The sequence below is a fragment of the Arachis ipaensis genome, chromosome B3 (assembly GCF_059453495.1).
Source record: "Arachis ipaensis isolate K30076 ecotype BB chromosome B3, ASM5945349v1, whole genome shotgun sequence".
Lineage (NCBI taxonomy): Eukaryota > Viridiplantae > Streptophyta > Magnoliopsida > Fabales > Fabaceae > Arachis > Arachis ipaensis.
The window spans coordinates 142,774,091-142,789,358 of NC_142438.1; the positions used below are offsets into that span (position 1 = coordinate 142,774,091).

Consider the following 15,268-nt stretch of genomic DNA (forward strand, 5'->3'; position numbering starts at 1 on the left):
ATCAACTTTAGTCACTAGAAACTATGATTCTGAGTGTGGATGTTTCAATATTTCATCAAAGGATTCAAATGAAGAGTGTGAGCTTAGAGTGGTTCCTTGAACAGCAAGAGGATTGAACCTATTGGAATCCATGTTTGATCTTAAACTTCTAAACTGGGACATCATTGAATCCCATTTTGAGGATAATGAAGATGATTGCCCTGAACTAGTTTTATCAGAATCATTATTATCCTCTCTCAAATCTTTACCGCCCGGCAACTGTTCGATAGAATGTGTTCTTAGCGCTCCATACTTTCTGCCGCGGAATCTCCTGCTCCTGTCACCTTCGGCGCCTTCATTATTTTTGTCTTCTGCTGTTTTGGCAGTGTCAACTCCACTTGGAGTCTCATCCAGAGCCTGAAGAAGGAAATAGATACTTTTAGCCTTTTAGGCCACTTCAGTGGTGAAAATCATGAATCTTCACATACCTCTGAGGGAGTTTTGCATTTGACATTGTACAAATTGAAAATAGATTTTAACCTATTGGGTTTAGATATGTACCACAGTATTGCCTGCTGATTCTAGATCCGGGTTACTCGTGCTGAAACTCCTTGCTAAAGGGAAAACAAGCTCGCCGACTTTGTGGCCTTGTTGGAGATGAGAACGCTCTGAAGAGAGAAAAGTGGTGAAATAAACTAGCATGTTGTTATTTTAGGTCTTAAATGACAGCAAATGTCTATGGTTATCCAAACTTGTATGAACAGGCTAAGGGTGGAAGCTTAGTATCTATTGATTTTAAGCATTACTTGCATTCACAAAAATAAGAAGGATTTGAATCACCTTTATGCAAGATTAGTATTCCAGATGGGTCAAATCCATCCATATCTTCTGCATCATCTTTAATAAACTTGAATATTATCAAATTCTCAAAATAACTGATGAGCCAGTTAAAAAAATTGCAGGCTATTAAAAAAGTGTATATAACCATGATGAGGGGGTAGATTTTGTTAAATCCTTTCCCGAAAAACGGAACAGCATCATCAATGTTTCCCATCCTCTGCACAGAAGTTAAGAGTTCATACACAATTAAGTAAATTAACCAATCTAAGGAATCTACTTTGCAACGCTTAGGCGAGATTAAAAAAAATGCTAATCACCAGACAGAGCTAAGAACCTTTTCAAAAATGGTTTTTCTATTGCGGCCGATATCAATAAGGTTAAGAAAGTTGTAAGAAATTGGTGCTGCATATCTTGCAACCATCCTACAAGGAAGAGAGATGCAAAGACCAATTATTAAGAATTACAGTTTACAGAAATGACTGAAAAAAACCAAAAGAAGTGGAAAACTTACGAGCATATCATAAGCAAGCTGACCGAGCTTGTTTGTCTTGGTGTGATTGAGTAAAACATCAACATTCCCATCTTAAACAAGGAATAATATGTACAAACACACATATACATCAAGGGTATGGATGCAGCTAACTGCAAAAGAAGAATCCAAAGCACATGAGCAAAGAGATTAGTTGTAGTAACTTGATGCATAAATTATTATTACCTGCACAAGAATCTCATCTTTTCCTGCAGCGTGTATTAGGATAGAGATAAGGGATAAATCAACACCATTTAGTATGGTAGCCTCTGCTAAAAGAATTGAAAATGACATGCATCCCAATATAACAGCGGCTAATCTTTGAAGTTGCTTCCTTAATATACACCGCCATAGAAATTCTGTTATAAATCAATATCATTTCAGGTAGTTATCATTGTGAGAAAACTAATCTCTATTGAATTTGTAACAAAAAACAAAAGTACCAGTTGTTTCCAAAAAAGCACCAACTCTGCCAGTGCGTTCAGGCCTCAAGCATGAAATATATTTCCTGCAAGAATAGTATCAAGTATCTTTAAACCAGAAAATTAGTATAAGTACCAAGAAAGATAAGAACAAGTAGATTTAAGAGCAAACCATCCTGTGGAATCACGGCTCTCGTAGTTCTTTATGGTATCCTCCAGTTCAAGGGCTTCTAACACAAACTTCGTATATTCACTAAGTAAAAAGAAAAGAATAACAATGATATTTAGCACTTGAAGAGAATTTTATATATCAAAATCTAAAACAACTCTTTCAGTATGAAAATGAAGTTTAGATTCAAGACAGTGCATGTTATTAGAATCCAGAACACCTTTGATATCGGTAATACTGCTCTCGAGCTCTTCTTAGATGGCGTCTTAATTCTGCCATGGTTTTCTCGTCTGTGTCATAACCCATGTTACATCCTAGTCTTCCACCCTGTGGTTTGAAGGAAGGGTCTTCCTTCAACTAGAAAAGAAAAAAAAATTGCATGAAAAATGAGTAATACAACAATTAGATACAAACCAGCTTGATGTATTTGCTTATAGATGTTACCATCTGTGCCAACATTTTGTCAATTATATTCATGTATGGTCTCAAAGGATCACGTTTCGGCATTTGCTTTGATGTTGCCTGTGCAAGCTGGCAATGGCAGCACCACATAAATAAGTGAGTGAGATGCCTAATAGAAGTTATGGCAATAGTGTTGGTGTGACTAACTTACAACAATGGCATTTGAAAAATCTTGGTGAGCATCATCTAACTTGACAGCCATTTTTGCAACTTTGTGGGAAAGGACTTTCTGCTGAATGTTCCAATCTGCATTCAACCAAATTCCCCTGGGAATTTCACACAAACCAAATCCAAGTAGAAACGCGCCGGTAACGAGTCCAAATGTATTTGAGCAAGCCATGGCAAACCCCATTATGTTACCACTCCTGCAAGTTATTAAGCATTTGGAAGTGCAGAAATCAATCAGTACATTCAATGAAGAGAGAAACAACAAATCTTTAACAAAGAAAGAAGCAAACCAATCATGGTGGAAAGTTATGAGCAATATGAGACCAATGAGTGCTACAGAACCAAGAGAGAGATAGAAGACTAGGTTTGCATGTATGCTGGTCTTCAATCTTGTTTTAACTGTGAAATCTCCAGCATCTTCAAAACCCTGAATAGTGGGAATCACAGTCCTGTTTAGAGAAATAATTTAATACAAAACTATGAGTGTGCATTTCTAATTAACCTACCTAGCTTCAGTATATGTTCTATACTATGTTACCTAGATTTACCATCAACATTAAACTAATAAAAAAATAATCTAGATAACATACTACATATGAATTAGGAAAGTTCTGGATAAATGTTATGTGTACATATAAGATGTTAGAAATAAGAAGGAAATCTTACCATGTAAGTAAGAAGGTACTCCAATATGTCAAACTCCAAAGAACGGAAATTGCAACATTATGATCACCTCTTAATGTCTAGCAATCAGAGGAAAATAGTTACAATCATTCAATTAAATAAATAAAACAAACCATTAACATGAGTAGTTGATAATACCGTCCATATATCGGCGGGGACGAGGATGATGATGGAGAGAGAGCAGAACCAGGTGTATGCAACGGTGAAGAACACATATTTTGGCACATCAGGTCCAGAAAAATATAACAATGTTAAAATCGCCATGCCTAATGTCATAGGCAATGATATTAAATAGAACACCCACATTTTTGATACACCAATGTTTCAGGCAATACATGCATGCATGCATGTATGTCGTTTCTTTTGTTCTTTCTCCTTCCCCTTTGTGTAGAACATCACATCAGAAGAGAACAATGTCTGAAAAAAGTGTGAAAGAAAACTTTAGGTTAGCGTTTAACTTGTTCAAGTGCAATGAGAACCGGTCAAGATGAGCTTTTTTTTTAATATTAACTACCTCATTCAGCATAGTTATACCAAGTGTCACTTTCATTTTTAAGGTGTATGTTTAGTTGATATCAGAATCAGCTTATCATATTCATAATATTTTTAGCAGTTGCATTAATTTAATATTTGGACTAAGTAAGCCTTAAGGTATAGGCCGAAAATTTTTTCCGTCTCCATATAAAATCGTCTCTAAGGTTTAACTTGGTTTTAAAATCATCCTTACCTTAAGAACCAAAATCATATCGAGGTGGCGGCCAAAATGGAGGCAGAGGTAGATCGTAGACAGCTTCTTCTTCTTCTTCTTCCCTTCCCCCTTTGTACGAGCAGAAACACTCTCTTTCTCTTTTTTTTTTTTCCTTTTTTTTCATTTTATAATTTTTTTTATTATGGATAATTTGGTCCAAAATTTTAACATTTAAGTAAAAAAGACGATTTTAAAACTTGGTTTTAAACCTTAGAGACGATTTTGTGTGTAAAAAAAGATTAGGAACGAAAAAATTTTTTGGCCTATACCTTAAGAACCAAAATCGTAATTAACCCTTAATATTTCATAGGAACTTACTAAAATACCTTTTAATTTTAATACTGTATGATATGAGATATAGAAATTCTTGGTTCGCCTAGAAAAACGTATGATATGAGATATAGAAATTCTTGGTTCGCCTAGAAAAACCAAGGTGAGACCACATAATGAAAAATTCCGAGGGGAATGAAAAATTCATAACACATATTTTAATTGTAGAGAACATGTGGTAAATTGGATTTCCATTCTAGAGTTTCTTAGGTAACATAGAAGAATCAACCGTGCATAGATTCACTTGGACTACAAACTATGCAATTACATCATGAGGGACAAGGAGCAATCAGATTTGAAAACAAAGAAAGGTATGTGTCCTTGTATGTAACACCAAAAAATGTTAAACTATCAAAAAAGCCTAAGTGAGACTCCTAACTAGATTGGTATCTCAACATATAAATTTTCTCCACTATTTATTTGGCCATAAGAAGTGGAGGCAAATGAAAAACACTTGAAAAGAAGAATGCAAAGAATCAGTATAAAATACTGAGACAGCTTCCATCTTCAGAGATATGGTCTCTTGCATGCATAGAACTGTTGTTAAACCACTCTAGCCGCTACCAGCCCACAAGCCAGAGCTGCTCCAAACAAAGCATGTAACCTCACACAAAAGTACTTTGCCATGAAGATCTTGCTTTTGTCCTGTAAGTAAAGAACATAACCAAGGCTTAATACCAAACTCCAGCAATCATAAAAGGGTAACACAAAGTCTTGGACTTGCCTTATGATTTTCTTGCACAAATCTCACTACCAAGTTTCCAATTGGTAAGGTCAAGGCACAAAGGAACTAGAACCACAATGGTCATAGCAAGAGAGAAGAGAAACAAATCATAAGCTCATAACGAGATGAGAAGATATCAGAAATGAAGTGTTTAGAGTTGCATACAATACTGGCTAGGGGAAGCGCCTTGCACAGACCGAAAGCAATCAAAAGAGCATAGAGTGCCATGACTGCCACTTTCACTACCTCTGCGCCTTTTGCAGTGCCTAGTCTAACCTGAAAGAGACAATGGGAAATCAAAATTATAGGCTGATGCATCATTGACACTGATAAGATAAATGTGTTTGATTTTATATACCAATGGTGACATTTTTCCAACTTCCATGTCCCCTTCTATCTGAGAAACAAGTAAGAAAAGTCATCAACTTGAAGTTACTCTCATAAGAAAAACTAAGAATTTGGTAATGGAACTACCTGATGGAAATGACTACAAAACAAGATCATGGAAGTTGTGAGGCCAACTAGAATTGACACCGAGATAACTGTCCCAGTTAAGGGCAAACGGCTCATGGCACTATGGTAAAAAAAAAAAAATAGTATTAGCAATCAACCATGAAAAAAATCAAATATTACAAGTGATTGAAGTAACCTTGCACTGCCTTGTAATAAATAAAAAGCAGTAGTAGCAAAAGGACCAAATGCTGCAAAGCACAGGGGCTCTCCCAGTCCTCGGTAGCTTAAGCGAAATGGCGGACACTGGAAAAGTAAAAGACTTGGTAACTTAACTTATGATTCTGAATAAACTTGAAAATGATTCTAATTAGTACCAGCAAAAGCTTTTTACACCTGATATACATAGCCACATATAATTGCGCAAGCAAGAAGCACGATTGAAGGCATATTTCGTGCCTGAACAGAAGCCCAAGTGAGGCCAATGAAGCCAAGAGCAAAGCACAAGTAGGCAGCAACAAAGGTTCCATTCCGGCTTTCCAATTCAACAAAAGGAATAAACAGGGCTAGTTACTATTTCTCATACTAGACAAGTCTTTGCAAATGAAAATAGAGTAATAGACAAGTTAGAGAGAAACTCACCTGCCAACTAGATTTACAACAGATTCCTTTTTGTTCTTGTCAGCACCAGTATCAAAATCATAAACATCATTGCTGCCATAAGTCATTAACAATTCTAAATCTGTTTTTATAATATTCAGTCACTCAATCTTTGAAACAGCATAGAAAATCACCTTAAATTAAGCCAGGTAATAACAAGAACCGAAGAAGCCAAGAGCACAAAATAGGTCCTAGCAGAGAACGTACCCGTCTGCATATAAGCTGCTGCACTGCCTACCTATTCGTGGCAGCAGCAAAATCAGAAAGACTCTGAATTTCTAATTAAGGATACATGAATTTTGAAATGGAAATACTGACAGTTAGAGGAACCAAAGCAACAGAGTAAATTGGCAACTTGATTGCCCTCCAAATCAAGGTTCTCCTTGAAACAGAGTCTTCAAATTGTTCCTCTCCAAACCCAGAACGAGAGACGTGTTGTTGGTGTGGGTTTCTTGGTTTAAGTAGCAACAAGTGCCTTGTATGTATCCTTTTGTAATCCACGTTGCAGCTGAAAAAGAAGAATCACTTTGAATATGTATGCATGTAGAGAGAAAGCAGTTGAGAATGGGAAACATACCGTTTAGAGTAAGTAATGTGTATGTGGAGTTTGTTGTGACCAAAGCCATGGATGAGGTTATAGCAAGTGGCTGCCATTTATATCAAACTTTTCTTCATCTTTCAGAGATAGAAATGAGCGAGTACCATGAAAAAATGAGATGAAGCTCTTCCCTTTCTGGTTTCAACTGAGAAAAAGAATCTAAATCGGAAATCCTATCTCTTTAGAATCTATGTACTAATGAAGCACCGGCCAAAAATGCCTCGTAAGCCTACTTAGTGTGGACTCTCCTAACTTATTTGTGGGCAATACATATATTAGTTATAATCACAAATTATGCTATTTCAAATTAAATGACTTATATAATGATGATCTCATTTATTATTTTAAATGCTAATTGAATAAGTCATTATTACTTTTGATTTGGAATTAAATGAGAATAAAACCGGATATTATCTTTTGTTCCTTAGATAATTATCTTTTTGGATTTTAGATATATTATCCTTTGGGTTTTAGATACTATTTTATTTGGGCTTAAGGGTTTAATGGGTGCCATGCTCAAATATAAAGACCTTCAGGGTTTCGGTCCCCAATATACCAAAGCCGCCTTTGTTACTCTTTTCCCATCAAAAGAGTTGCAGTTCAGCCTCCTAGGAATATAGAAGGTTTTGGTTGAGGAAGATCGAAAGAACCACAAGATCCAAACTCTTCCGATCGTATGATTCATATTTATGAATTCAGGTACGCTTTCGCATTATGATATATATATTTTTGGTGATTCAATATGGATGATCTGGGATATTGAAATTAATTTATTCTAACAAGTGGTATCGGAACCATCCTTATTCGAATCATTGAGAATATTTATTTTTGTGTTTATTTTAAGATCGATATATGTATATATATTGATTATATGCATTTGGCTTGCAAATCTCGAATTGCATAAAGCTTGTTTGAATTATATTATTATTACACACATATTCCTTGTATACATATATATGAACCTGGAAAAGTTTTTTTTTTTTTCTTTTTCCGTGATAAAATAAGGATTATCATTATCACGTGATGAAATTGGAAATTGTTCAAAATCCTTTTTTGACTATGTAAATGTGCATACTGTATTTTGACGTTATGATTTTGTATACATAGCCTTTTTTTTAATCCATTGCAAAATATTAGTAATTCCTTCATGTATTATTATTATTATTATTTTTGTTAAAATCACTGATGCGCTGTTGTGATTTTGAAATAAATAAATAATAATAATACTGGTATTCAAAATTTAATTTTGTTGCATGGAGAATCATAATTAATAGATTAAGTATATAATATTTTCTATGGTCTTAAATTTAATTGTGTGTGCCATTAATTTGGTATAAAATTAATGGATTATCCTCTTGGGATATAAGGATTATTGTACCCATCAATTTTATAAAGATTTGGTTTTAGAATAAATTGATCGAACATTATGCTGCCAAAGTAACCTCTTTTGTAAAAATTGATTTATTCAAAACATAAGAATATGGTGATATGTAATTCATGCGAATATTGGTCGGCCCAAAGGAAGGCCTATATTTGACCGAATTACATACACATATTAATGGTAAATAAATATTTGGGTAGCTAATTAAGAATAAAGTAATGTTTATTATTTATGCAAACAAAAATCGGCCCAAAGGAAGTTTATTGTTTGGCCAAATAATAAGCATTGCATACTTCTGTTTATTTTCTATTAATTATGCGGTCAATAATCGGCCCAAAGGAAGGTTATTGTTTGGCCAATTAATAGAAAATATATGCGGTAATAAATAGGTTGCGAAATTTAAGTTTCCATGTGCGCATTAAGTCGGTCCAAAGAAAGGCTTAATGTGTGACAGGAATTTTGACAATATTTGATTACTGCAATGAGAGTATCACTTACAGTTAATTTTTCTATCCAAAGACTGAAAATTAATGTTGTGCTAGATATCTCAATATGGATTTTTTCCCATTAATTAACTAATGTCTACTGCATGTTCTTTTTGTTCTAATCCAGAAACTATGGCTTTAGCTACCAATGTTTCTGCACAAATTAGCAGTATTCCTATGCTGAATGGTTCAAACTTTAAAGTTTGGAAGGATACCGTGGAGATTGTCCTCGGTTGTATGGACCTAGATATAGCTCTTCGAGAGGAGAAACCCACTTCCATTCCGGAAAACCTCAATGAGGTTAAAATAGAGAAGTGGGAGAGATCCAATCGAATGAGCATTATGATCATGAAACGCTCAATTCCTGAGGCGTTTCGGGGCTCAATTACTGAGGATAAAGATGCCAAACAGTTCCTAAAGGATGTTGAAAAATTCTTTACTAAGAATGAAAAGGCGGAGGCAAGTAGTCTTTTGAGCAAACTTGTCTCCATGAGGTATAAAGGTAACGGGAACATAAGGGAGTACATTATGGAAATGTCTCATCTTGCTTCAAAATTAAAAGCACTAAAATTAGAGTTGTCTGAAGATTTACTCGTGCATTTCATTTTGATTTCCCTTCCTGCACACTTTGGGCAATTCAAAGTGAGTTATAACACTTTGAAGGACACTTGGTCCTTAAATGAGCTTATATCTCACTGTGTGCAAGAAGAAGAGAGGCTACAGCAAGATAAGACTGAAAGTGCTCACATGGCTTCATCTTCTCAGTATAAAAGTAAGCGTGATACTACTGCGGATGTGCCTTCTCAGCAGAAAAAGGCTAAGAAACAAGATCAAGTTTCAACTTGTTTCTTCTGTAAGAAGGTGGGACACGTGAAGAAGGATTGTACCAAATATGCCACCTGGCGTGTAAAGAAGGGTATAGTTCTTACTTTCATTTGTTCTGAGGCTAGTTTAAGTTATGCACCTGTTGATACTTGGTAGGTAGATTCTGCTGCTACTACTCATGTAAGTGTTACTATGCAGGGTTGCCTGTGGAACCGACCGCCAAGTGATGCTGAAAGATACATCTATGTGGCAGACGGCAATATAGTTGCAGTCGAAGCTATAGGAACCTTTAGATTATGTTCCACGAGTGGATTTTACTTGGATTTATTAGAGACATTTTATGTACCGTCATTTAGACGGAATTTGGTTTCTGTTTCTCGTTTGGACAAATCAGGTTATTTTTATTCGTTCGGAGACAATAAAGTTAGTCTCTTCTATAATTCAAATAATATTTGCTCTGGTCATTTGGTGGATAATCTATATAGGCTTAACTTAAATTCCTATAATAATGAAATACTGCAAACGGGTACAAAACAAAATTGAATGAGAATTCGGCATCATTATGGCACAAACGCCTAGGCCACATCTCTAAACAGAGAATTCAGAGGCTCGTGTCGGATGAAATTCTCGGACCCCTAAATTTGGCGGACTTTGAAGTCTGCATTGAGTGCATAAAGGGAAAAAGGACAAACGAAAGGAAATTAGGTGCCGAGAGAGCTAAAGATGTCTTAGAACTAATACATACCGATATATGTGGCACATTCCCTACTGTCTCTTGGAATGGACAACGGTACTTTATTACGTTCATAGATGATTACTCTCGTTACGAGTATCTATATTTAATTCATGAAAAGTCCCAAGTCTTGGATGTTTTCAAGTCTTTCAAAGCTGAAGTTGAACTTCAACTTGGAAAGAAAATTAAAGCTGTCAAATCTGATCGTGGTGGTGAATACTACGGAAGATATGACGGTTCAGGTGAGCAACGTCCTGGGCCTTTTGCTCTTTTCCTAGAGGAGTGTGGTATTGTTCCGCAATACACTATGCCAGGCAAACCTAGCATGAATGGTGTTGCAGAGTGAAGGAACCGAACTCTTAAGGACATGGTGAGAAGTATGATTAGTCATTCTTCCTTGCCTGAATCACTCTGGGGAGAAGCCTTAAAGACCGCAGTGTACATCCTTAATAGGGTGCCAAGCAAAGCAGTTAACAAAACCCCATATGAAATTTGGACTGGGAAAAGGCCTAGTATAAAGCATTTGCATATTTGGGGATGTCCAGTTGAGGCGCGACCTTATAGGCCGCATGAAATAAAATTGGACTCAAGGACAATTAGTTGCTACTTTGTTGGTTACGCTGAGCATTCACGGGGTACAAGTTTTACAATCCTGCATCAAGGTCTATTTTTGAGACGGGAAATGTGAGATTTCTTGAGGATGTTGAGTTTGGGGGGAAGGGAATATTAGGAATGTTGCTTTTGATGAGGATTCTGTAACTGATAATGATTAGGTCTTTGTGCCTATTATTGTTCAAGATACAGTTATAGTACAAGAGCATAATGAGAATCCTACTGCAGATCCAGTTACAGTACAAGAGAACAATGAGAATATTGTTGTTTCTCAAGATACTGCTATAGTAAAGGAAAATAATGAGAATCCTCCTCAATCCCAATCCATACAGCAAGCTCAACAACCTCAAGAAGTGTCATTAAGAAGATCCAATAGAGAAAGGAGAAAATCCATCTATGGTCTCAAATAAGCTTCCCGTCAATGGTATCACATGTTCATCAAGTCATTACCTCATGGTTTTGAGGTAAATATCATAGATGAGTGTGTATACCGCAAGTTCAGTGGGAGTAAATACATCTGTTTGGTCTTATCTATTGATGACATTCTACTGCCATTAACGATATAGGTTTGTTGCATGAAACTAAGAAATTTCTATCGAACAAATTCGAAATGAAAGATCTTGGTGATGCCTCTTTTGTATTAGGAATCGAGATACTAAGAGATCGCTCTCAAGGTATTCTTGGATTGTCACAAAATAACTATATCGAAAAGATTTTAAGTAGATATGGCATGAAAAGTTGAAGACCAATGGACACACCCGTAGCTAAAGAAGACAATTTCAGTCTCAAGCAATGCCCTAAAAATAATCTTGAGAGGACAGCAATGCATGATAAACCTTATGCATCAGCACTAGGAAATTTAATGTATGCACAAGTCTGCACACATCCCGATATATCATTTATAGTGGGAGTGTTGGGTAGATACTTGAGTAATCCGGACATGGATCATTGGATAGCTGTTTAATGCGTAATGCGTTATTTAAAGAGAACAAATGATTACATGCTTATTTATCGGAGATCAGAAAATTTTGGAGATCATTAGGTACTCTGATTCCGATTTCATGGCATATGGCTGTGAAACTTTGTCATTGAGCTTCATATAGTAAATGACATTGAAAGGTCATTAAAGATATTTTGTGATAATAAGTCAGTAGTATTATACTCCAACAACAATAAGAGCTTGAAAAATCGAAGCATATAGGCATCAAGTTCTTAGTTGTCAAGGAGAAAGGTTAAGAAAAACAGATTTCCAAAGGACATATAGGAACTGAGTATATGCTAGCAGACTCATTAACTAAGGAATTGATCCCTAAAGTCTTTCATGAGCACACTGCTCGGATGGGTGTCAATATTAGTGATGCCTTGGTTTAGTGGGAGTTTATTTTATGCTATATGTCCTATGACAGATATTGAGTTAATTTTTCTGCAGAATTAAGTTGATGGTTTATTTCATGTTATGTGAAATGTTCATTTAGCAATATTGTATTGTGTTTGATCTAATAAAGTTGGACCAGCTGAAAATAGACATGCATGAGATCACTTGGCATGTAATTTCCATATTACTCATCCAAATTTGATCTATGTCGTTAAGTATATTAGGATGGTGATTGGCGTGGTTTAGTCACGGCATTTAATGTGATAAAAGCTACGGTAGTTCCATATCTAATATATGAGACGGACCAGATTGTTAAAGTAATGAGAGAAATAACATTCAGATGCGCGCATAAAGTTTATAAGATGTGATTATGTCAAGAAAGAATATATGTATAGTCCAAGTGGGAGACTGTTAGGAAATTATTTAATTTCCTAACTTATTTGTGGGCAATACATATATTAGTTATAATCACAAATTATGCTATTTCAAATTAAATGACTTATATAATGATGATCTCATTTATTATTTTAAATGCTAATTGAATAAGTCATTATTACTTTTGATTTGGAATTAAATGAGAATAAAACCGGATATTATCTTTTGTTCCTTAGATAATTATCTTTTTGGATTTTAGATATATTATCCTTTGGGTTTTAGATACTATTTTATTTGGGCTTAAGGGTTTAATGGGTGCCATGCTCAAATATAAAGACCTTCAGGGTTTCGGTCCCCAATATACCAAAGCCGCCTTTGTTACTCTTTTCCCATCAAAAGAGTTGCAGTTCAGCCTCCTAGGAATATAGAAGGTTTTGGTTGAGGAAGATCGAAAGAACCACAAGATCCAAACTCTTCCGATCGTATGAATCATGTTTATGAATTCAGGTACGCTTTCGCATTATGATATATATATTTTTGGTGATTCAATATGGATGATCTGGGATATTGAAATTAATTTATTCTAACACTCTACTCTCAGAGCATCTCCAACGGCAATACAATGAAGGACACGTTCTGACAAAAGTTGAAGCCCTGCTATTGGAGTAATATAAATACGAGTCCTGACACGTATTTTAAAGTAAGTAAGTCCCTCTGAACAGGGCTTTGCTTTGTTTTCATGGTAAGCAATAAAATTTTAACATGTGGCACTTAATTTAAAAAAAATTAAATAATATCGTAATAATATAACAACTAATAATGTTATAGAATATGTTGAGAATAAAAGGTTGGTATTAATCTTATTAGATACTAACTTATTTAATCTTATGTATATAATTAAATATTATAATTATTTATAAATTAAATGTGATTTAAGTATTTAATTTAGTTATCTAAAAAATTATATCAAATAATTAAATTATATTTAATTTATTAATAATTATAATAATTAATTATAATTCTATTTGATTAATAATTTATATTAATTATTTAAATCATAATTAATATAAGTAATTAAATTAATATAAATAATTATAATACTTCGAAATAGGCAGCAGTATAGATAATTGAAAGAGGACTTGATTGAACACATATGGCAATTTCACAATATTTATCGTCAACTATAGAATTTAATTATGTTTTTTTTGTATTAAGTAATTTTACAAATTTGTGTAATCCCGAATTATATATTGTGTATTATTGTTATATATAAGTTTATTTAATATTAATTTCTTTTAATAGTGAATTATTTTTAAATTTAAATATTTAAATTATATTATTAAAAAAATTAATTATATTAATTTTAAGTATTTTAATTAATTAATTAAGTGGGATCACAACAGGGACTAAAGTTAGTTCCTCCTAATGGAGAAGAGAGATGCTTTGAGTTCCTATTTACTGTTTATGACGCAAAAGCTGATGTGAAGTTACTTTTTATGACAGGTGGGCCATAAACAGTAATTGGGATGAGTTCCCTACTGGAGATGGTCTCATAACTCATAAGTCGTAACCAGCTTGCAATCAGGCATTAACAATTCTTAAAGAAAAATCCAGAATTCTAATTTTTTTAATAAAAAATATTTTTCTATAAGAGAAAGTACGAGGAGCCAATAGAATATTTGTACAATGTGCACAATGGAGGTTTAGGGAATATTAGAGATATAATTATTAGTGTTACCTTTTTTCATCAACTTAAGTTTTTGGGATGAGTGGTATTATGACATGGTATTAGAACTCTAGATCCAAAAGGTTAAGAGTTCGATTTTTGGTGAATTCAAAAATTAATTTAAATTTTTTAGAAGATGTTTATTATCCCTAATACTCGAATGGTTATTCTAGATACCCTAGCAGGACTCTTTGTATAATTAAGAATGAATTGCTTTTTTCTACCATCCTTCTTTCTTAAAACTTTTCTTCCTCGACCTAACTTGTACGGTTGTACCCACCCTCATGCTGTTTTTTCTGCATCCAAAATTAAGGAGTACAAGTTCGTCATTCAAACTTTAATTTACTTCTAAAACTAGTTATAACTAGTATTAATCAAATAATATTAACTTTATCATAATAATATATAGGATCATTATAATATATTTATGCTACGGTAGTTATGATATATAGTTTTGATTTGACTTCTTTAAATTTTTATAAAAATTAGAGGATCAGATTTAATAACAAGAGAGGAAAAAAATCAAATCTAAAAGTTTAATTTAAGTGAAGTATACAAATTTAAGGATTAAATTTGTGCATTAAAATTTTTAAAATATTAAAATACATTTTAAGTGACGAATTTGATGGTCTGATTTGTGTTCAGTCCGTACAACAATTTGGAGTTAAAGAACATAGTAGAATCCTCCCTTCCGACATGACTTGCATATGTGACATGTTACATCAATCATGTTACTATTTTTCTTTCCTCTTGTATTTAGCAGCTACACAAAAATAAGGCCGAATTTCAAAGAAAACAAGGCAATTTTCATTGTAAACAAGTGATCCTTTGTTTAAATCGACGCACGTTAATTCTTATCAATATCATACATGTGCTTTGTCAATAATATATACACACGCATGTTATTGAAACACAAAGTGAAATAATTTGAACATGAACAAGCTTCTTGATCCCTCAACAGAAAGCCACATAGGCATTACTGAGGGAGAAGGT

General features: G+C 34.1%; 2 protein-coding genes across 3 annotated transcripts; both read right to left on the reverse strand.

The window, feature by feature from the left end:
- Positions 1-4,203, reverse strand: LOC107634740 (uncharacterized). The gene is made up of 15 exons (XM_088508895.1): positions 3,981-4,203; positions 3,392-3,670; positions 3,236-3,312; positions 2,860-3,018; positions 2,553-2,766; positions 2,384-2,470; positions 2,160-2,296; positions 1,943-2,023; positions 1,792-1,856; positions 1,535-1,707; positions 1,331-1,461; positions 1,154-1,241; positions 820-1,036; positions 541-647; positions 1-396 (listed from the first exon to the last, which is right to left on the reverse strand). The coding sequence occupies exons 2-15, from the start codon at positions 3,557-3,559 to the stop codon at positions 22-24; spliced, it is 2,079 nt and encodes a 692-aa protein (XP_088365021.1). The 5' UTR covers positions 3,560-3,670; positions 3,981-4,203; the 3' UTR covers positions 1-21.
- Positions 4,204-4,493: 290 nt separating this feature from the next.
- ABC4 (UbiA prenyltransferase family protein) lies at positions 4,494-6,965 on the reverse strand. 2 transcript variants are annotated; one of them, XM_016335171.3, is made up of 11 exons: positions 6,743-6,965; positions 6,484-6,673; positions 6,300-6,403; positions 6,148-6,219; positions 5,902-6,040; positions 5,705-5,811; positions 5,530-5,629; positions 5,414-5,452; positions 5,221-5,331; positions 5,056-5,121; positions 4,494-4,976 (listed from the first exon to the last, which is right to left on the reverse strand). In XM_016335171.3, exons 1-11 carry the CDS (start codon positions 6,817-6,819, stop codon positions 4,875-4,877), a joined length of 1,107 nt encoding a protein of 368 aa, XP_016190657.1. In that variant the 5' UTR covers positions 6,820-6,965; the 3' UTR covers positions 4,494-4,874. The 2 variants fall into 2 exon arrangements, with proteins under 2 accessions (XP_016190657.1, XP_088365020.1); XM_088508894.1 differs by having other exon boundaries at positions 6,300-6,399; positions 6,743-6,933.
- Positions 6,966-15,268: the final 8,303 nt, after the last annotated feature.

Coding starts and splice junctions, on each gene's coding strand:
- LOC107634740 (XM_088508895.1), bottom strand. CDS start 3,559: ATGTGGGTGTTCTATTTAATATCATTGCCTATGACATTAGGCATGGCG. Junction 3,019..3,235: donor AGTACCTTCTTACTTACATG/GTAAGATTTCCT, acceptor TTCTCTAAACAG/GACTGTGATTCCCACTATTC. Junction 397..540: donor AATCAGCAGGCAATACTGTG/GTACATATCTAA, acceptor TTCCTTCTTCAG/GCTCTGGATGAGACTCCAAG.
- ABC4 (XM_016335171.3), bottom strand. CDS start 6,819: ATGGCAGCCACTTGCTATAACCTCATCCATGGCTTTGGTCACAACAAA. Junction 6,674..6,742: donor CACATTACTTACTCTAAACG/GTATGTTTCCCA, acceptor CTTCTTTTTCAG/CTGCAACGTGGATTACAAAA. Junction 5,453..5,529: donor TTTGTAGTCATTTCCATCAG/GTAGTTCCATTA, acceptor CTTGTTTCTCAG/ATAGAAGGGGACATGGAAGT.